Source organism: Phalacrocorax carbo, chromosome 3 (genome assembly GCF_963921805.1).
Source record: "Phalacrocorax carbo chromosome 3, bPhaCar2.1, whole genome shotgun sequence".
In the NCBI taxonomy this organism is placed as follows: domain Eukaryota; kingdom Metazoa; phylum Chordata; class Aves; order Suliformes; family Phalacrocoracidae; genus Phalacrocorax; species Phalacrocorax carbo.
The window spans coordinates 129,703,013-129,724,573 of record NC_087515.1 but is presented as its reverse complement, the minus strand read 5'-3'; the positions used below and the strand labels follow the sequence as shown (position 1 = coordinate 129,724,573).

Here is a 21,561-nt window from a genome sequence, read left to right as displayed (position 1 = left end):
CGGAAGCGGGTGGGCGGGACCTTGCGGCCGTGCGCGTGCGGGCGGGGCGAGTGCGGACGTGGCGGCGGTGGCGGCACCATGCGGGGCTGCGGCGGCGACACCGGCACCGTGCGGGGTAGCGGCGGCGCGGTGAGTGTCTGCCGTCCTCGCCAGCGGTACTGCCGTCTGCTGCGCCGCGGGCGCGCGGCCGGGCTGTAGTTCAGGGGCGGAGGAGGCGCACGGGGCCGGAAGCTGCCGCGAGCTGCCGTGAGACAGGCTCCGCCGTCGGGATGGCGAGAGCGGGCCGGCGCCAACGGAACAGCCGTGGTGGGGCGTGTGGGACTTCTGCTTCGCCCCGATGGCCGGTCTGGGCTTGGGGCTGGAAGGAGAGGGGGCCCGGCCGTGGTCTGCGTGGGTGGTGCGGCCTTGGCTCCGTGAGCAGCCCCGGTCTCTTTTGCCGTCGCCCGGGCCCTGTCCCCGAGCGGGAGGGCGGCGAGCGGGACCCGATCCGGGCTGCGTAGAGAGCCGCTAGCGACAGTGGAAACGCCTGCTTTCTGTCTGGAGGCCTGGTCACCCGCTGACCCCGAGCCCGGGGAGCAGCGGGGCGGCCCGCGGGAGTGGCGGGCCCACCTCTGCTCGGCTGCGGGCGGGGGGGGGCCGGGCGCTCCGGAGCAGGGCGCTGCTGGCTCCTGGCGCCGGTTGTGCGTTTGTTCCAGAGGTCTTCGTTGCAGGGTACGGCAGTCCATGAAGCGTGCATGTAGAAATGGAAACGTGGGACTGAAACGGGGAGTTCCCTAAGGGTGCTGCGGCACCGCGCCGGCTCCGCGCCCTGGGCGTTTTCCCGCGGTGGTTAGGGACGGTCAAGGCGGTGCGGGACCCGTGGTGCTTCCACTGCTATCTCTGTAGCTGTACGAGTGACTCACGAGCAGTTGCTACATCAGCCTCCTGACTTCAGTGAGAGTTTCTGCGCTGTGCTTACACGCTGTCTGTCCAGATGCGTTGTTGTGGAGCAGCCTGTCTCTAGGAGCAGGCTGTGCTCCAGGTCACAGAAATGTCCCACTGGCAAATTAAGTTTCTTTATCTCTTCAGGCTCTAGGCTGCTGTTTCTCTTTTTCTAACCTGTGCAAGGAAGTTGCCTTTTTTGGTTTCCATACATCCAGCCCTTGGGCATTCCTGCATCCTTTAGGGCTCTATTTTCTGAGTGGGAAATATACTTTATAAATAAAAAACATTCAAAACTTAAACACCAGTTTCTCTAGATCTTTCCTTCATAATTGCTACTACCAACTTCCCAGAAAGGAAGACTAGACAGGTGATCTGTACTCTCCTTGTTTTAATTGCAAATCCTTAACTGTGACCTAAATTCTTCATATTCCTTCAATTCTTCACTTCTTTGCAAAATTTTTTAGTTCTTAAAAAAATAATCTTCAAACAAATGCCGTGTTTGTCAATTATCCACGTTATTCTAATGGTAGATTAGGCTAGCTGATTGCAGCCTGCCTGTTTGTTCATTTTGGTTGTTACAACTTGACAGGCCTAATTTTTTTCTAGCTGCTACTCAGTGAGGCTTCTCCATGTTTCTAATGTAGGGGTTTCCCAAACACTGCTGTTTGCACTACTAGATGCATGTAAACATATCTACGTAATACAAACACAGACATTCAGTTGACTTTTCTTCCAAAGAAGACAAGATATGACTGTGAAGTCATTGATCAAGCAGTTGTGAACCTCTCATTCCTTAACCTTTTCATGAGAGGAGATGCTAGGGCTGGAGGCCCGAGGAGGGTCTGACATTCCATAGTCACAGTTTAAGAATTCATCTAGTTGATGTCAGTGTCCACCGCTGAATTTCTTACCTGGTGATTAGGGTGTCTCTCACTGTGGTCCTGAGAAGCTGCCTATTCCCTAGTTTTGATACAACACCTGAAGTTTCTCAGCATCTCCTCCTGACAAGTCATCTGTTCTTATGACTTCTTCATATTCTGTTATATCCCTGTTGACTGTTTTCCCCTGATAATGTCTAGCATTTATTTCTGATAACTAAAATACTTCATAGCATGGTCCAGTTGATAATGTGTGTTACATTTTTTTCTAAAGAAGATAAGTAATTTATCCATATTATTTTTTTCTTTTTTTTTTTTTCCAGTTTCTTTGCCAGTTCCTGTATGTGGCAAAATACTTTCTCTGTTCCTAGGTTACAGTTTTGGTATTTCGTATACTTCTACTGGGCAATGTTTTTTGTTTTCTAGACTGTATAGCCAAGATTTTTGTCCTGGGTTTCCCAATGAAGAACGACATTGAGTCATTATTAGTATTTGGAAGAAGGCGATAAATGATTGTCTGCACGCCAGGAACAATGTACAGCAAATGAGTTGTTTATACTGACTTGGGATTTTCAATGGTTATCTGTTAAATTACATGTCTTAATAGGAGGATAAGAAGCAACAAGCAATAAGTGACAATAATCTTTGTTAAAGGATTCTGTGATGTGGATAAAGTGAACATCTGGGCAGCTGATGGAGTGTGACAAAAATAATTGAGGTAAAAAATGAAAAAGGCCATAAAAGAGACTAGAGACAACATTCTTGGCATGGTAAATGCAAGAATTATTTCATTAAGGGAATGATAAGTACTACGTAAAAAGTAGTAAGTTATGATCTAAAATATTTGTCATCATGTGATAAAGTCTAGGCAGAAAGCAGGTACCACTGAATGAATTGGAGGCAAAGAACATTCTGTCATGCCCCAGTGCAAGGTGAATGATTTGCTTTCATATGGGGAGTGTAGAGGGGCTCATCCCTATTTTGGTTCCAGTTCTAATTCAGCTGGAGTTGGAAGGGTTAAACACTTCTTTGTTGCAGAAGACAGTGGTTTCCTTTCCAAAGGATGCTATGCACATCCTCAAAGCGCAGGTGATTGTGTTTAACTGAAAAGTGAAAAATGTAAAAAGAAGAAAAATTATGCTGATAATGTAAATTGTTCTACTTTGTTAGGACACCAGGCCTGGACATCACAGACAACATAAGGTCAAGAGGCCTCTGGGAAACAAAAAGTATGTGAATGTTTCTTGTCTGGTTTGACTAAGGGCAAGAAAAAAAGCTGAGATTCCTATTGGAAAACCATATCTAGTCTTTACAAAATGCATCCATTTTGGTTTGTGTCATGAGAGTCTCAACTGACTTTGCATATTGGGTTGTAGCAAAAGTGCTTTTCGGACACATCAAGGGGTATTAGCTTTCATTTATTGTTTTCAAAAGCATTTTAACACTGAAAAGATAAATATTTTATATTCAAGACCAATTGGTGTCCCCAAATCAATGTATTTTGAGTGTGATTGCAACTGAAAGGCTTTAATTTGAGAATTCTTCACCCCATCCTTCAGCAGTACTCCTTAAACATAGTATATACTGATCTGACCTGCTACCATCGGTGTCTCCCACTTATTAATTTCTGGACTGATGTGTTAAAACACTGAGCTCCACAGCTGAGGGTGTGGGAGGGTATTGCTGGGATGGCCATCACAATCATCATTCAAGCAATCTGCTTATTTAAGTTTGTGAACTGTGGTAGCAGTAGGTTATGTTGAAAAGTGTTTCTGTTTTCTCTTCTTTCCTCTTATATTAATGGTATTTTCCTAGACAATAGATACTCTATGTTTCTTTGACACCTAATCATTTTGCTGTCATATACAGCAGCGTAAATGCCCAGGGATTTAAGGGCTGTGAGAAATATTTGAGAATAGTGAAGCAAAGTTCCCTCTGATCTCTAGGAAGAAAAATCAGTGCTGCTGGCTAGCCTAAATTAGTCTTTAACGTAGGATGATTTTTAGGATACAGTATAAGGCTTGCTGGTTAAAATTCTTCTTAGCGTTGTCTTAATTGTATAGAGTCTGACTCTGGGAGTACATACTGAAGGAGATCTTGCCCTTTGTAGGATGGCAAAGGTCTCTTTTTTAATGATGGGCTGCAGAAGAATTCTTACATTCCACATCAGTTGCTAACGGATAAATGAATATTTTTAAATTGAGATTAACTTGTGCCTGTTTCTTAAGTTGAAGGTTTGAGGCAGGATGAATGTGTTTTTTTCTGTTCCTCTCAGTTAGCTTTCTAATGTCATTCTCTAAAAGATGTACTGAAAAATAACATTTAGGATGTTTTATCTTGCTGGCACTTGTCAGTTCACAAAACTTAGGAGATTCAATGAACTGTGAGATGAATTTTTAGAGTACTGGGGAAGATGCAAGAGATGTCTGTCAAGTTATTGTAGCTTTGTGTGTGAGTGTATGCATACATATGCATAGGATTTCAGGTTGATATTTTCCAGGTCTAAGCAACTTGAGGAGGTGGAAACTACTGTCCTAGGACTGAACAGTAACTATGTTGAGACAGTCAGCAACATTTCTTCTGCCTCACCGAAGAGTCCAGTGAACGGAAGTGCAGAGTCCAGAAGCAAGCGGACCATTCGCAGGCCTGCTTACTGGTTGGAAATGAGAGGAATAAAAAACAGCATTAACAAATCTTCAGAAAAAAAAGGTACTTGGCACCTTTGGCACGGTGCAAAATGTTTTTCTCTTTGGTTCTTTTATGAGATTAGACGACTTCTGAAAGACATGCTGCAGTTCAGCCACAAATTACAAGCTTGGTAATGCTGCTCATGTATTGGGAGAAATAAACTTTCTCCACTACAGAGGAAGTTATACAGTTCCTTTTGAGTGACTTGTCTATTAAAATTAATGATTCTGTGACTGAACTCAGATTTATCTGTAGGAGTGATATGTATAAGGGTTCTGCCGCTCATATCAGGAATATGCGTTGAGAGCTTTAGAAGTAGAACAAGCAACAGTAAAGATGTAGAAAAGGGGACCATTCAGCAGTATTCTGGATTAGACATGGCTTTTGTCATCGGTAGATTTTTGTTGTTGTTATGAATGTTTTTATTTTTTATTTTCTCACTTATGGTTTTCTGATTTGGAGTGGGTTGGGTCTTATGGTGTTGTAGGAACGTTCAGATTTCCTGGCCTAGGAGCTGTTCTGTGTGGTGGAGAGCCAAAACTTTGCTCTTCTTTAATGAGCTTTCGTCTCATCTCTAAGCCAGAATCTGTATTCTGTCCTGTTGTGGGGAGAGCCAAATCTGGTAGCTTCATAGAAGCGAGGTTGCTGCAGGTCAAACCAGTAGTGAGACTAAGCGTGTGTTCCTGTAGGTATAAACATACATATACAACATGTATACACAGCCAGCCACACAGATCAACACAGAGAGGCACATTCGGCATGCGCACAAACAGCACCAACCGCCTTCATCCTGTTTCTGTCTCTGGCTGATCAGGATGAAGATGTGTTAGTGAGAGAAAAGAAGCATATATAAAAAAGTAGTACATATATATGTATGTGTATGTTTGTGTATGCACACGTATGTGCAATGTGGATCTCTCCTGTAGCTGGACTTTAAACACTTAGTCAGTGTCTGGTCTTTGGATTCCAATCTCCTCAGCTGCTGGTACGTGGACGTACTAGCCCCTGAGGCCTGCAGAGCCATGCCGGTTGCTGGGTAGACCTCCCTACAGACAGGGTCACACTCATAGACATTGCATTCCCCTGGTCCCTCAGATTTGGTGTCAGGCATGACCAGACTTTCATACTGGCCAACCACCTGTTTACAAGCAAATGGTCCTTTTTATTCTCTTACACCTCTATTTTCCCACACTTGATCCTCCCCAAATCAGCTAATTCTCTCCCTTTCCTTTCCTTTGATACTGCTTCTAAACATCCCAGTCTTGTGTAATCCTGAATTGTTCTTCGCTAGCATCTCATGTGTCACATAACCCTGGGCATTAACACCATACTCTCCCTTCTCACTGCTCCCCCCTTCCAAAGGGTGCTTCAGAAGGTGGCTCCCACTGACTCCTGTTGGGTCTCCTGGAACAGACCTGGGAGGAAGGTGTCTGTTTCTTTGAGCCCATAATTTGTATTCCCCTGTCAACCATTGTGCTCCTGTACTTCTCTGTGTTCATGGAGATAAGCCTTTGATAGGCCTGGAAATAGTAAGGGGAGGTAGGATATTATTTGGGTTTCCCTACCTGCCATTGTTTCTCTATGCTCCTTTTTGTGTGTGCGCAGATGAGCTTTTTATGACATAATCTAGCACCTTCTGGCTCTTTTCCTGAGGACTATTATTTTCCCAGACCATGCTGTGGCACGGTTTCTTCCATATCTTCTGTGCAAGCTGTGGAGCGCCTAAATGTTACAGAGTCAAAAGGCTGCGTCTAGCTCACTGTGTGTCCAGGTGCCTCACAAAACCTTTTTTTTTAAAAAAAAGTATTGAATATGAGGATAAGCTGAGGCAGCAGCAGACTCAAATCTGTTATCCTGATTGAATAACGAGACTGAAGCATTTCTGTTCTTACTCATTAGCAGAAGTACTATTGAAAGGCAAGAGGAAATCTGAGCAAGGGGAACACGAAGATCTTATAGACTCTCCCAAGAAGAAGCAGAAGATTTCAGGTAATACAAATAACTTGTAATTCCTAGTTACAAGCCTCCAGGTACTTCAGACTTCCTTGCTGCCCAAATGCTATCCTCTGCTGTCTTCTAACTCTACTTCTGATTCTGGGTAATTTGTTATAGGAGGCTGTTGACTAGTTTCTGTCCTAATTTCAGTCTCTCTTAAGAGTCAAACAGGGAGAGAGGAAATGAGGTAGGGGAAGTATAGGCTAGTCTGCTTCATTTCAGTTTCCCAAAAGTTTCTGGACTACATAATCAGACAAATTACTTGTAAACATCTAGAGATTAATAAGTAGATGATGACAGCAATATGGGTTTGTTAAGGAGGAGAAATCAAACCCGATGACTGTAATTTTCTTTTAGCACAGAGACAGACGGGGAAGATGCTTGATATCATAGGTCTTTCATGCCTTCAAAGGGTTGTTAATCAGTGGTTAGGTGCAAAAAGAAGTGTACGAGTGGTGAAAGTAGGAACAGGTGACAGGAGAAGGATACGTTTGCTGTCCAGTCTTGCAAGGATGAGGTTAGGAAAGCCAAGGCCCACCTGGAGCTGAATCTGGGAAGGGATGTGAAAGCCAATGAAAGAAAGGATTCTACAAGTACGTAAACAGCAAAGGGAAGACGAGAGAAAGCGTGAATGCACTGCTGAACAAGGCAGGGGAACTGGTGACAAATGACATGGAAAAAGCTGAGGTACTCAATGCTTCCTGTGCCACAGTTTTTATCAGTTAAAGGAATCCTTCAGGAATCCCAGGTACCTGAGACAAGAGGAAAAGTCTGGAGCAAGGAAGCCTTATGCTCAGTGAACGAGGATGAGGTTAGAGCACTTAAACAAACTGGACATACCTAAGTGCTGTGGGGCCTGACAGGCTGCACTGAGTGCTGAGAGAGCTGGCTTATGTCATTGTGAGGCCACTCCTGATTATCTTTGAAAGGTCATGGCGACTGGGAGAGGTTCCTGAAGACTGGAAGAGGGCAAATATCACTCCTATCTTCAAGGACAGAAAGAAGGAAGATCTGGGGAACTACAGGCTAATCAGCCTCACCTCAGTCCCTGGGAAGCTGATGGAGAAAATCCTCCTGGAAAGCATTTCCAAACACATGAAGGACAGGATAGTGATTGGGAGTAGTCAGCATGGATTCACGAAGGGCAAATCATGCTTAATCAACTTGATAGCCTTCTGCAATGAGGTTACTGGCTTGGTGGACAAGGGGAGAGCAGTGGATGTTATTCAGCTCAACTTTAGTAAGGCTTTTGGTGCTGTTTCCCGCACATCCTCATAGACAAGCTGACAAAGTACAGGTTACATAAATGAACAGTGCAGTGGATGGAAAACCAGTTGAATATCCAGGCTCAGAGGGTTGTGATCACCAGCACAAAGTCTAGCTGGAAGCACATGACTAGTGGTATACTCCAGGGGTGAATACTGGGGCCACTACTGTTTAACATATTCATTAATGACCTGGATGATGGGATGGTGTGCATGCTTAGCAAGCACGCAGATGATACAAAACTGGGAGGAGGCTGGAGAGCTGGGCTGAGAGGAACCTCAGGGAATCCAACAAGAGCAAGTGCAAGGTCCTGCCCCTGGGGTGGAATAACCCCGTGCATTAGTACGGCTTAGGGGCTGAACTACTGGAAAGTGGCTCTGTTGAGAAGGCCCTGGGAGCCCTGGTGGGCAGCAAGGTGACCATAAGCCAGCACCGTGCCCTTGGGGCCAAGAAGGCCAACAGTATCCTGGGCTGCATTAAAAGGAGTGTGGCCAGCAGATCGATAGAAGTTATCCTCCCCCTCTGCTCTGCCCTAGTGAGACCTCATTTGGAGTGCTGTGTCCAGTTCTGGGCCCCCCAGTTCAAGAAGGACAGGGAACTGCTGGAGAGAGTCCAGCGGAGAGCTGCCAAGGGCATCAGGGGCTGGAGCATCTGCCTTGTGAGGAAAGGCTGAGAGACCTGGGCTTGTTCAGCCTGGAGAAGAGAAGGCTGAGGGGGGTCTCATCAGTGCCTATAAATATCTGAAGGGTGGGTGTCAGGGGGATGGGGCCGGGCTCTTTTCAGCGGTGCCCAACGCCAGGCCAAGGGGCCACGGGCACAAGCTGGAACACGGGAAGCTCCCCCTGAACATGAGGACAAACCCCTTCCCTCTGCGGGTGCCAGAGCAGGGGCACAGGCTGCCCAGAGAGGCTGTGGGGTCCCTTCCCTGGAGACATTCACCCCCCGCCTGGACGCAGTCCTGTGCCCCCTGCTCTGGGTGTGCCTGCTCAAGCAGGGGGTTGGACGGGATGATCCCCAGAGATCCCTTCTAGCCCCCACAAGTCTGGGATTCTGTGAGTGTTGGTAGACTAGATGGGTGTGCTGCCATTCGCAGGGACCTGGACAAGCTGGAGAATTAAGCAGGCAGGAATCTCTTGAGGTTCACCAAAGAGAAATGTGAAGTCCTGTGGCTGGGCAGGAATAACCCCATGTACCAGTATATGCTGGGGGCTAACTTTCTGGAAACCAGCTCTGCAGAGAGGGACCTTGGGTTCCTGGAGGACAGGAAGCTGACCGTGAGCCAGCAACATGCTCTTGTGGGAAAGGCAGCTAACAGCATTCTGGGCTACATTAGGAAGATGGTTGCCAGTGGGTCGAGGGAGGTGATCCTTCCTTTCTGCTCAGCACTGGTGTGGCCACATCTGGAGCACCATGTCCAGTTCTGGGCTCCCCAATACCGGGCTGCAAAGATGATTGAGGGGCTGTGATATCTTTCCTATGAGGACAGGCTGAGAGAGCTGCAACTCTTCTGTCTGGAGAAGAGAAGGCTCAGGGGGAATCTTATCAGTGTGTACAGATACTTGATGGGAGGGAATGAAGAAAAGGAAGCCCGACTCTTCTCTGTAGTGCTCACTGATAAGAAAAGAGGCAATGGGCACAAATTAAAATAAAAAAAATCCATCTAAAGACAAGAATACACTTTTTTTTTTCACTATGCGTGTGGTCAAACCCTGGCACAGGTTGCCCAAAACTTGACTGACACGTTCTTCGGCAACCTACTCTGGCTGACCACGCATGAACACAGGGGTTGGACTAGGTGATCTCAGAAGGTGCCTTCCAACCTTAATGTTTCTGTGATTTCTGTGAAATAGAAAAATGTATAGAATGATGGTTCACAATGTGTCCTAAGTTCAATTCTAACTATTGTTTTTGTTGCCAAAGACTTGGAAGTATATATATACAGCACAAAGTTGAGAGAGATGGCAAGTGTGTTGGAGGAGAGGCTAAAACCGAAAGTGGTCTTGATGTTAGAGAAAGAGTTTTAAAAATAAAATGGAATGTAGTGTGTAAAACTAAAGATACTGTAGTTAGGAAGAAATGTTAGCACAGCTGAAAGGCAAAGAGCAATCTCCTAGGTGACAGCTCTTCAGAAAAAGATTTGAGATTTGTAACAGATCAAAAGCCAAATAGGGACCAACAGTGTCATACTTCTTTTTAAAAAGGCAGATGTTACACTGAGGTGTTTGAGCAGGGATGTAGACTTTCAGACATGTGAAGTAATTCTGCCCTAATGCAGGACCACACTTGGAGTGCTGTTTTCAGCAGTGGGCACTGCAGTTCAGGAAATATGTGGATCAACTGAAGAGAACAGGAACAAGAAGAGAGCAAAAAGCATTACCTATAAGAAAATACTGAAACAATAAGAATTGTTTAGTCTAATGGAAACAAGAATGAGTAGAGGAATGGGACTGTCCATATGGTTGTCAGCAAGTCATTAGATTGGCTCAGCCATACTGTGAACACAGGATGTTTCAGTGTGAAGAATTCCCATTCCCCGAGCTTTGTATATGAACAACCATACAGATTACAGATATCTGAGTGGGACTAATGTATGCAACTGTAAATAGCTATGGATTTTGAGAGGGTGTAGGGAACATAATCTTGAAATTCCTTTAAAAAACAAAAAAAGGCATTGAACATTTCTGAATTAGTAGCTCTGAGGCAGCAGACTAAACAGCAACCTCCTAGCAAAAAAATCTCTGCCTTTTTGTAACAAGGTTCACAGAATTAAGTCTTCTTGTCTTTCTTGTTTGTGTATAACAGGAAAAAAACAGCAAGCTGGAACACAACAGAACTCCAAAATGAAAGGCCACTGTGTTAAGAGAGAACCAGAAACTGGCACAGGTAAGAAGTAGTAGTTGCTCAGAATTGTTTATAAAGCACCTAGAAGATAGATGTGATTCTAGGATTTGAATCTGAGCAACAGCTGTGTTTCTGGTGTTTCCATTTTGTTGTTCACCTCACTGTTGACAAGGAAGAACTGACTGCTGTCTTTTTGGCACTGTGTCAGTACTGCAGAGCAAGATTGGAGGGACTGCATACTGCCTAATAGTGTGGTTCCACGTGGTTTTACCACTGCATAATGGAGCAGTGAAGGGGGAGAATCACTTTTCTGAACTGAGCAAAAGCCTGTTAAAATTCACTATAAAACTCAAAAATACTTATACTTTTTACTCAGCAGAATATGTTTGCAGGAAAAACTCTGTAGCTGTTGCAGCCAAATCACCTCTTCTGGTAACCTGGTAGCCAGAGACCCAAGCAGTCCATCCTAGAAAAATAACATTAGCCTTGATTCAGCAAGTGGAATGACTTGGTATGTGTAGCTCACAGCACTCATTAAATACCCTAGTTTTCTGCCAAGTGCTGTTTGATACACAGACTTTTCCCCCAGCCACCTGGGGAGGGACAACGCCTGCCTGTTATTACTGGGTAAAAAGGAAAGCCTTTAGATCTTCTTATGATAAAAATTCAAGCAGATGGCAGCTAAGCCACTCTCTTCATAATCCTTGTGGATCATGCCAAGCTTTTGCTTAGCATTTCAGAAAGGGCCAAGAACTGGAAACCATGCCACACAGGGTACTTTTCCTCAGCTGCTGAGTAACTTGCCTTGGTGGTGCAGCTCTGTTCTCTTTCAGTGCCAAAACTGCTGGCTAACGTAAGTGGCGTTCTAAAGATTTGGTTAGTAGAACTGAACCGTGGACTTTGTCTGAAACAGTTCAGTCACATCTGTGACTGCTTTTACTGTGGAAAGCCTTTTGCTGAAAGAAAAGTTTACTCTGCATGCTAAAGTAATTGTGTAATAAAAATGAATGAAGGAGAAATCTCTACTGAACAAGTGGAAGAACACTTCTTGCAAGGGAATGGTAGGATTAAAGAGTCTTTATAAAACGATCTCTCAAAAGGAGCAATGTATGCCTTGTCACATGGCACATTTAAAGCTGCAAATGAGTTAAACCTATTGAAGTGTAGCTGGACATGAATTTGGTAGCATAGTACATGTCAAAAGAAAAAAAAAAAAGATATTGTGTTTGCAGTTCTATTCCAAACCTTTGGTTTTGACAGGTAGTGTGGAAGAGCAATGGTCTTTGGAAATTCAGGACAAAGGCCGAGTTACGTGTCCAACATGCCGGGCTGTGGTGAGAAAGACTGTAGAAGGACTGAAGAAACATATGGTAAATTGCAGGCAGGTAAGAACATGAGAAATGAGCAATTTTTCTTTACTGCTCTTCAGCTTGCTAATAGAAATGCCGGCACACTGTTTTGTGTTGTATTTAAAACCAGTTTCATCTCATCATCGTGCCTCTAAGCAAGAGTCCTTTATACATCTCTAAGAGGCTGTGCTTGGTGCTTCTTAGCCTTTTGCTGGAGGTTTGGGGTAGTGAACAAAGGTGTATCTGTTTCGTTGTTCCCCTAAATTTTAGGCTCCATAAAATCTCTTCTGTTCTTAATGGGCAACTAGCAGGCCCAGATAAAATGTTCTGCTTTCCTGCTCCTTTCACCCAAAGAGCTTCATACTGCTTTGGATAATTTACAGTTAAATGCCCCATGCCCTTGTTTATTTCTAGGAAATGTTCACATGTCATCACTGTGGGAAGCAGCTGAAGTCTTTAGGAGGGATGAAATACCATGTCATGGCAGACCATAACAATCAGGTAACACAACTGCCTTGCATATAAAAATCCTACAGGCAAGACAGTCTTTTGTTCCTTCCCTGGTGCACACAAAAACATGGTGTGTTTTTTCAAATGCGGTAGCCGTTCAATCTTGTCTACCTATTAATTTTCCTGTGAGATTTAACATCTGAAAAAAACAGTAGAATGTTACCAGAGATGGTAGGCATGCTACATCTTAGAAAGAGAGGATGAATTTCTGTTTAGGGTGGTTATATGTCACACACAAAAGGCATTTTCAATCAGAAAAAAAAATGATTGCTCATTAGGCTGCAATTTTCAGTCCTTTGCTAGAAAGTAGGAGTTTTTCTGCATCCAGAGCAGACTAGATTTCAGTTCTTTACAAGTTCAAAGGTAAAAAAGCAGAAGCAGTAGTTTAGTTATTGTCTCTATTTACTGTAAAGATACTAATGCTACAATCTGCTTTTCCTCTTTGCTATTACTTTAAAGAAGGCAATGTCTCCTGTAGTTGTGAAGAATTAGAACTTTTGGAAAGGTCATTCAGAAATGTGGGTGAGGTTTAGGTAATTCATTACTGTTAGTTTTTACATAGTTCCCAGTACTGTGGTTTCTGAACCTACACATGTACTAGTAAATTAAATAGGTCAGGGATCATGTTCTGGCCCTGAAGAATACGTCTGTCACTCAGTTCTAACTTTTTATTCAGTCCAGGTGTAATATTATTATAAGGTAGTGTAGGAAATAATATACAATAACCATCAGAGAGAGAATAGAGAAGAACTTGAGCTGTAGTTTAGAATAGATTAATAACCGTTACAGGCAGTTAGTCTGCTCAGCTTTAGTTAGGCTAAGTGGAAGTGGTAGGACCAGTAAATGTTAAAGATGCATGACAGAGGTGAGTAAGTACTCTCTGCAGGCCGAAGGGGAGAAGAGTAATTATGGAAATACATACCCTTGTCCTTCCTAGCAGCTATAGTTTGGGACCATTTCTTATCAAGGTTTTGTTCATGGATAGCTATCTAAATGTTAAAACTCATCTGCAGAGTGGTTTTAAGGCATTTTACTCCTTTTAAAAATGGTTCTGGGACATAGACAGTGGTCATTGTATTGGATACACTTCTGTAAAATCATAAGTTGCAAAGATGCAATTATTTTAGAACCTTTCATTCGGTAGTATGTTGAGGAGTGAATTCCCTATAAGAAGAATTGAAAATGCTAAGCATCCTGTGTTTTTCTTTCATCTTTCTGCTGTGCTTTAGCCAGTTGTGAACGAGGGAGGAGAATTGGATGAGCAGCTTGAGCGAGACCGCCTTCGGAAGGTTTTGAAGCGCATGAGAAAACTGAAGTGTACGAGGGAGGTAAGCTGCATTGTGCTAAGTATCCCGAATAAAACAGCAGCAGATGCATGAATGTAAACTATTATGAGAGTTCTGCTGGGTATGCTTTGGTGCTGGCCAAAGCTGTATTTGTTTCAAGATCCTAGCTATGCTTTTAAGGCAGAGTATCATAGAATCATAGAATGGTTTGGGTTGGAAGGGACCTTACAGGTAATTGAGTCCAACCCCCCTGTAGTGAACAGGGGCACCTTCAACTAGATTAGGTTGCTCAGAGCCCCGTCCAGCCTGACCTTGACTGTTTCCAGGGATGGGGTATCTACAACATCTCTGGGAAACCTGTTCCAGTGTTTCACCACCCTCATCGTAGAAAATTTCTTCCTTATATCTAGTCTGAATCTACCATCCTTTAGTTTTAAACCACTTACCCTTTGTCATACTGATGAGAGGCCCTATTAAAAAGTCTGTCCTGACCTTTCTTGTAAGCCCCCTTTAAGTATTGAAAAGCTGGAATTAAGGTCTCCCTATAGACTTCCCTCCTCCAGGCTGAACAACCCCAACTGTCTCAGTCTTTCCTCATAGGAGAGGTGTTCCAGCCTTCTAATAGTGTTTGTGGCCCTCCTCTGGACCTGCTCCAGCAGGTCCATGCCTTTCCTGTACTGAGGACTCCAGAGCTGGACACAGGACTCCAGGTGGGGTCTCACCGGAGCAGAGCAGAGTCCTGTTTCCAAGTTCAGTGTCAAGTTGATCACTGGATTCAAGGTTAGGAGATACTCTAGAAAGTGACATCTGCAGGAACCACTGGAGTTTTTGTTGTCCTCCACTGCAGCATGAGACAATAGCTGTATCCTAGGAATAGCTGAAAGTTTTATTTACCTTCACCCTAATATTGCTGCGTTCTAGACAGTTTGACCAGCCAACCAAGTATAAAATCCTCCTCTTTTTTCTACACTTCTCCATTTGTATGTGAAAATCTTTGTTTTGTGCATCCCCATTTAACATCTTGCTTCTTCATTCCATAAATTGAAACTTTCTGATGCCCACTACCTACAAAGAAGTTCTAAGAAACAGTTTCTCCCAGTTGCAGCCAATTCTTTGTCCCAGGTTTTGTTTATCTGAATAGACTAACGTTAAAGTTTACTACCTGGTTGTCTCTGGTCCGGCAGGAAAAGTGATAGTACTTTGGTCAGCAAACTGTGGATTCTATACACAGTTGTCATGATCACTTGGAAAGCATTTTTCTTCCATGCATTTTTCTTCTGCATTGACAGGGCTGCACAGGCAGCTTCACTAGCATAAATGGATACCTATACCATGTTAAAAAATGTGGGAAGGCTGCTTCTGAGCTGGAGAAAATGACTGTGCAGTGCCCTCATTGTGGAAAAGCATACAAATCAAAGGCAGGACTTGTCTACCATCTCCGATCTAAGCATGCGCTGGTAAGTGCAAATTGCCACAGTTATCAGGATAGTGTGGCGGTACTTCGGTCATTCGACTTGAGACACGCGTATGCTTTTGTCTGCTGCTTGAGTGGGTAATTAGGGATAGCAAATCTTTGCATTTTTCTGTCTCTCTGCAGTATTCTGTCTTTGATACTTCCTTTCTAGCAGCAGCTGTTGCTGCTCTGTGACTGGGATGAAGTTTTCAATAGTAAATTACTATAGCAGCAGTAAACTTGCCCCAGCCTGACTTTTGCTCCATGAAAGAATGATGCTAACATGTATAGCTTGAGATGCTCTTCTTTGCTCTTAAAAGACGCAACATTGGAGCAGAACAGGCAGTACTATGCTTGTTGTCCGTGAAGGTTTTACTGTGAATGCTGTGATATCCTTTCAAGACCAATGGCTGCATGTAACTCTCTGCTTGAGCCTTACTGCTGTGACCCCCCCCAAGTAGATTTGGGGGTCTGTCTTGCTAGCGGGATGCACTTCTGTGCTATGTCTGTGACAGTGAACCACATCTGCGGCAGCCTTTTTGTGAGGGATTTGGCAGAATATTTATTCACAGTATTTAGTGTAACTGAAATAGGAACTAGTGGGGAGACACCATTTTTTGGTCTTCATTGCAGGTCACTTTCCTCCATGAGGAGAGAAGAACAGAGAGCCTGAAGGAAATAAAACGGGAGCCAAATAGCACAGGCAGAGTTCAGAGGAGATCTGCAAAGGTGGCAATCTACTATCTCCATGAGCTAGCTGGAGAAGAGCTGGCCAAGGAGTGGCCCAAGAGAAAAGTTCTGCAAGATTTGATTCCAGATGACCGGAAGGTACAAGGCCTTAAAAATGCTATATAGGATTTGAGTCTTTCTTCACATCAGATGAGCCTTGCACTAGCATCTCTCCAGTGTCCCCAGTGTTTAGTGGCCAATGGAAAGCAATATTGAAGATATCTTGTGGGAAGAATCAGGTTTTGCTCTCTCTGGACTAGATTACAGTATTGCTACAGTAGCAATTTCTGTGGTATAAGTATTTTATCCAGGTAGGCTATAATGACTTTCAAGTCCTATTGCTGTAATTTTCAGTGGGCACAAGCAACAAAGGCAGTTATAGGCAGTATGTTGTCCACAAGTCATAGGCTGCAGACCCCTGCTTCCATGCAGTGGCATTTCATAGCTTTCAGGCTTCAGAGTTTCCAGGGGCATCTTTTAGGCTATAAGGGAAACCCAAGGGAAAAGGATGATTTATTATTTTATTAGGATAAGTAAATTTAAAGCAATTGTTGTAGTCAAAGTTACAGGAAGTTTTGGATTCTAGTATTGTGGATTTTTTTTTATTCAGTTATGTTTGTAGAGTCAGTGAGATGGGAAAAGATCGGTTATTGAGAGTTTGGCTGTTTGAGTCGGAGAAGATGTAGCACTTCTGTCTCACAGCCTAGGAGAGAAGGGATGTACTTGGCATTATGTGTGGCCAACATTGCTTCCAGCTTTCAATTCCATCTCTTTATCTTAGCTGAAATATACTCGTCCTGGACTGCCCACATTTAGTCAAGATGTGCTGTGCAAATGGAAAACAGAGATAAAGATGTACCGAAGAGTCCATTGCCCAAATCAGGTAATTCTTAAGCGTTTCTAAAGCCTCAAAGGGGTCAGATTTCAGGTCTGTATGAGCCAACAGCTTTCCACAACCCTGACGCTGCAGTTTGTCTGTCTGTGGGAGACAAATTCTGCTCCATCTCAGTATGATTGGGTAGTGTAACCCAGACCCTGTTTGGACTGTTGCCCTGGGGGTGATCCCTCTGGGGATGTGTTTGCCCACTTCAGAGCCAGTAACTTGGTGTCAGACTGGTACAGCTTTCACATCCAGCTTAGAGCTGGTCTATTTGGAGGTTTGAGCAGTGGAAACATTACAGGCCCCTGCCTGTCTAGGAGGTGTGCTAAATCTAATTATAGAAGGGAGGAGTAGAGATGGAAATGAAAGAATAGAGAGACTTCATCTGGCACAGCAATTAAGTTTTCTTTTGAAAGCTGGAAATGGGCTACAAAAGACTCATGCCTGGCACTGTTGTCCTGGTCTAGGGATGCTTTTGCATGTGCACTTAGTTTCTTACAATCCCACACAACAGTCACTAGTCAGATCCAGTGAGAAGAAATGGCCCATTGGTGGAAACTATGGTGCACAATGCTGAATAGCCAAGGGTCAGTGGTGGCTTCCATCTGGGTTTGGTGTAGAGACAATGCCTTCCCCCTGCCCTACTCCTCCCCCAGCACTCTCTCCCCAATTTTCAGGCTTGCATCATTTCCAAGTACAAAAATTGCAACAGGATGATGTATGTGGAGCTGTCCCCAGAAAGCAGCTGTCCTGTTCCACCTACCAGTAGCCCAGAAGCCTGTCTTGCACCTACCTCCTGTTTCAGGGTCTGGGCTGTCAGCTGAGCACAATCTAGTATTCTGAGACTAATGTCTAAAGCTCCACATGGGGTAGGCCTGTAAAGCTGCCCTTTAACTGGGACCATTGCTGTCAGATGCAGTACTTCTGCTCTGTGCCACTAGATACACGACCAGGGCAGGAGAGATTGAAGTGTCTTGTATTTGCCCCTGTGCATCATTTCACTCAGGCTTTTGGTAGAGGGTGAATGTAACTGTGACAGGAGTCTCTTTATTATGTCTAAGTGTGCTCAAAAACTGGAAATATTTAACTTACTGAAATCACAGAATCACAGAATCCCGCGTTGGAAGGGACCTCAGGGATCTAGTCCAACCTTTCTAGGAAGAGCAGAGTCTAAACAAGATGGCCCAGCACCCTGTCCAGACGACCTTGAAGGTGTCCAATATGGCTGAGTCAACCCCTTCCCTGGGGAGATTATTCCAATGGTTGGCTGTCCTCACTGTGAAAAATTTCCCTCTCGTGTCCAATCAGAATCTCCCCAAGAGCAATTTGTGTCCATTCCCCCTTAACTTACTGAAAGATTAAGTCCCTCTTAATGGTCTTCTCAACAGAAGTTTCTGGTCTTGTAGGACTTGGTATCTCCATCCCCCTAGCTCTCTTATCCCTTCTGGAATTGTCTTCCAGAAATTGAGACTTTCTTATGCAGGAAGAAGTGATTTCTTACTAAAGTTTTGCTGACATGCATTTTTTTACTGTTTCAGGGTTGTGAATCTGTATATGGCAGTGTCTCAGGACTCAAATCTCACCTCGGCACGTGTACCTTGGTTGGTAGCCTTTCTGTACTCACTATCTTTTATACCAATAGCCTGACTGTCCCTGTCCCTCAGATATCTCCTCATTCAAGCTGTTGTCCTGCCATCTGTTAATCTGAGTTCCTCACAGCTTGAGTGCTTCCCTATGTGCTAATGGGGTTGCCATTGCAAACACTGCTTGAGGCAAGGAAAAAGCATCTTGATGGTGTGCATTTTAATGAAACTGCACTCTGTCCTGTAGATTCACAGCTACATACAGTGCTGGAGACCTTGTAACATCTCACAGAGCAGTCCTATGCTTTGTTGGGCGTAACTGGTCAATAATGTCAGTGCTCCTGTAGCTAAAGCATTATGTGGTGTGAATAAGAGTTTCTACTTCTTACTGCTGGGTTATATCTGAGCAAGATTCAAATACAATATATAGGTGTATTGGCCTTCTAGGAAACAGCTGGTGATGGATTTTTTTGTTTTGGTGCCAGGGAGACTTTGTGGCTGGTAAATACAAGTGTCTCCTGTGTGAGAAGGAGTTCATTTCAGAGAGTGGGGTCAAGTATCACATCAACTCTGTGCATGCTGAGGTAAGGCAGGCAGAATGGAAGTCCTCAAACCCCAGGTTGTTGGAGGTGGGGAGAGTGTCTTGAGAAGGAAATGCTGGATGCTTGCCCTATTTTATTTTTTCCTTGCTTAGTGCTGGGAACAGGATTCCAGACACAAGTGGCCTTTGATTTCCTTAAACATAGCTGATCTTACGCATTGTTCTGGGGAGCAACTGTGTCGTGTCATATGTCTTGTCCCAAGCTGCTGCTGCTTAGTTCAGCTATTCAGCACTTCCCATGCCTCTAGCCAGGCAACTGCTAAATCAAATCTGAATCCTCTGAGACAGAGTGACACTTGAGGAGGAACATTGAAGAACGGAGCTTTATTAGGCAGCTGCCTTTCCAGATCTCACATTTCAGGAAACCCTTGTCCCACAAGGCAGCTTTATTATAAGCTCTAATAGGCCTTATATGGTATTGCCACCATCAGTACCAACCTGTTGCCTTCTAAACCCTCCAGGACTGGTTTGATGTGAACACAACTACCACCAAAAGCTTTGAGAAGCTAATGAAAATCCGCCAAAGAGAAGAGCAGAGGAAGCAACGGAAGAAACATTCTTTGACCCGGGGCAAAAAGAAGAGAAGTGGGACCCTGTCTGCCAAGAAGCTCCCCACTGCTGGCGTTGAAAAAATGAGGAGAAGTAAGAGAGGTCATCCGCAGCGGGTGGACAATGAGAGCGCGAGTAGTGAGGAGGGGGAACCCCAAGTTGCACGGAGAGCTGAATTTCTAAAAACCAGTCACAAGCGAGGCCGGAAGTAAATCCCTAGAAGAGGAGTAATCCTAAAGCTTTTCAGTTAAAAGCTCCAGCACTGGGCATTGAATGTATGTAGAGGGTCTTCCAGTCCAGTGAGGAATAAATACTCTCCAATCTTTTGGAGATTCACTGGCCTTTCAGAGACCCCCAGTAACTAATGTAATAAGATGGCCTTTGTGGGCCCTCTGAAGACTGCTTGTTTCAGACTCACCTGGGAAACATTCTTACTGCAAGGCAGTGCATACCTACAATAGCAGTCTGGCTAATGCTGAAACCCAGGTTCCACTGAACTACCTTGCCAGTGTGTTGTTCTTTGTCATGCCCATGCTCCCATAGTGTCCTTTTTTTCTGCACTGTAGACACCACCTTCATTGTCTTATATCACCTGTTTCTTTTCAATACTCCGTCCTTTGTGTGAATGAGGTATACTAGCAGTGGCTTCCCTGTGTAGAAAAGGTTAAAAGGAGAGGGCTCTTTATTTTAAGTCATGTGTTGGCATGAACTCTGGATCACAGGGAGTATCTTCCTGCGCTCAATAAATGCAACAGATGTCATAGAAGCTACTAGAAAGCAGCAGCACAGGCAGTTCTATTCTGTCTTTCAGAGAATGGGTTCTCCAGAATTTCTGTTCCCCGAAGACACACTGTACCAGGAAGTTGCAAAATTTGACTTTTTCCTTGCAGTTTTGGAGGCAAGAAAATAGACGGCTGCCTCCATGTTACCTCCCTGTGAATTTTCACTGTCTACCAAAGTTGCTGATGCTGAAATTCACAGGGAAGCCATTGCAGTGCCTGGTGAACAGGCAGGTTTGTACGTATGTGTTGTTATCAGAATAATCACGCTGGCCCTGACAGTGGGAAGTGCAGTATGGCCAGGGTGTTCTCAAGAACTGGCTCTCCCGTATAATAAGCAAAGCAGACTCCAGCTGACCATGGTCTGTCTCTCACGGGGATTAACACCTCCATGGTAGTGAGACAGCATGCCAGTGCTCCATTGTGATTTACATGCAGTAGTTAGGCTGCCTTTTGAACTATCTGTGTCTGTGGTTGCAATGCTGCACTGAGAGTATAAATATGTGGACTTTGGTGCAGGGTGTTTAAGGTCTGCAGTAAGAGGGGCAAGATCAGAAGGTGACAAAATAAAATGTCACCAGTGCAAGAATGTGGTTTCTTGTCTGTCTGGTGTGTAGTGTTCTTGGTACCATCCCTACTTGCACAAGCCCCCAGCCTGTCCACGTGGTTGTCCTGCATGCTCTGGTGCTGCTCGGTTGTCTGCACCATTTCTCCTCAGTACTCGACTCCACACAGCTGTACTTTGACCACACATATTTACTACCTTCCCACCCAACAGATGGGCAACATGATAAACCCATGAATTAAAGGAGGTTTTTCTTAGTGGATTTCAGTCGAGTCCTATTTACTGTCATTTATGTGTAACTAACCAGACCTGCTTTCTAGACACGGACACTTCATGAACACCCGGATTTTGTAGAGTTACATCAACAACGTTCACCCACATAACATGGCACGTGGGGGGTAAAAAAATCATCCAACAGTCCATTCATGTTCCATCAGTGTTACAGTATGCTGTTGAATTGGCTCAAGCCGTTAAGAGGTGGTGGGACTGCTGCACCAGCATGGTCCACTGCTTTTGAGGAGTGTGATCTGTTCGGGAGCACCTGCATCCTCCTGTAGATGGACTATGGCAGGCTACCCAATGTGACTGCAGCTATGCTCTACTACTCTAAGAGCATGGGAAAATATAGCCTCAAGGAAGGTATTTTAATTGGGGAATTCACAACATCATGTGTATCCAGGGCTAT

General features: G+C 44.4%; 1 protein-coding gene across 1 annotated transcript; it reads left to right on the top strand.

Moving 5' to 3' along the window:
* The first annotated feature begins 14 nt into the window (after positions 1 to 14).
* Positions 15 to 21,273, top strand: ZNF512 (zinc finger protein 512). The gene is given in 15 exon segments (XM_064448509.1): positions 15 to 129; positions 2,973 to 3,031; positions 4,303 to 4,511; positions 6,390 to 6,479; positions 10,554 to 10,634; positions 11,853 to 11,977; positions 12,356 to 12,442; positions 13,681 to 13,779; positions 15,027 to 15,194; positions 15,824 to 16,018; positions 16,701 to 16,802; positions 18,338 to 18,400; positions 18,868 to 18,966; positions 19,445 to 19,738; positions 19,740 to 21,273. Coding segments are annotated over 15 exon segments (1,746 nt in total). The 5' UTR covers positions 15 to 78; the 3' UTR covers positions 19,764 to 21,273.
* Positions 21,274 to 21,561: the final 288 nt, after the last annotated feature.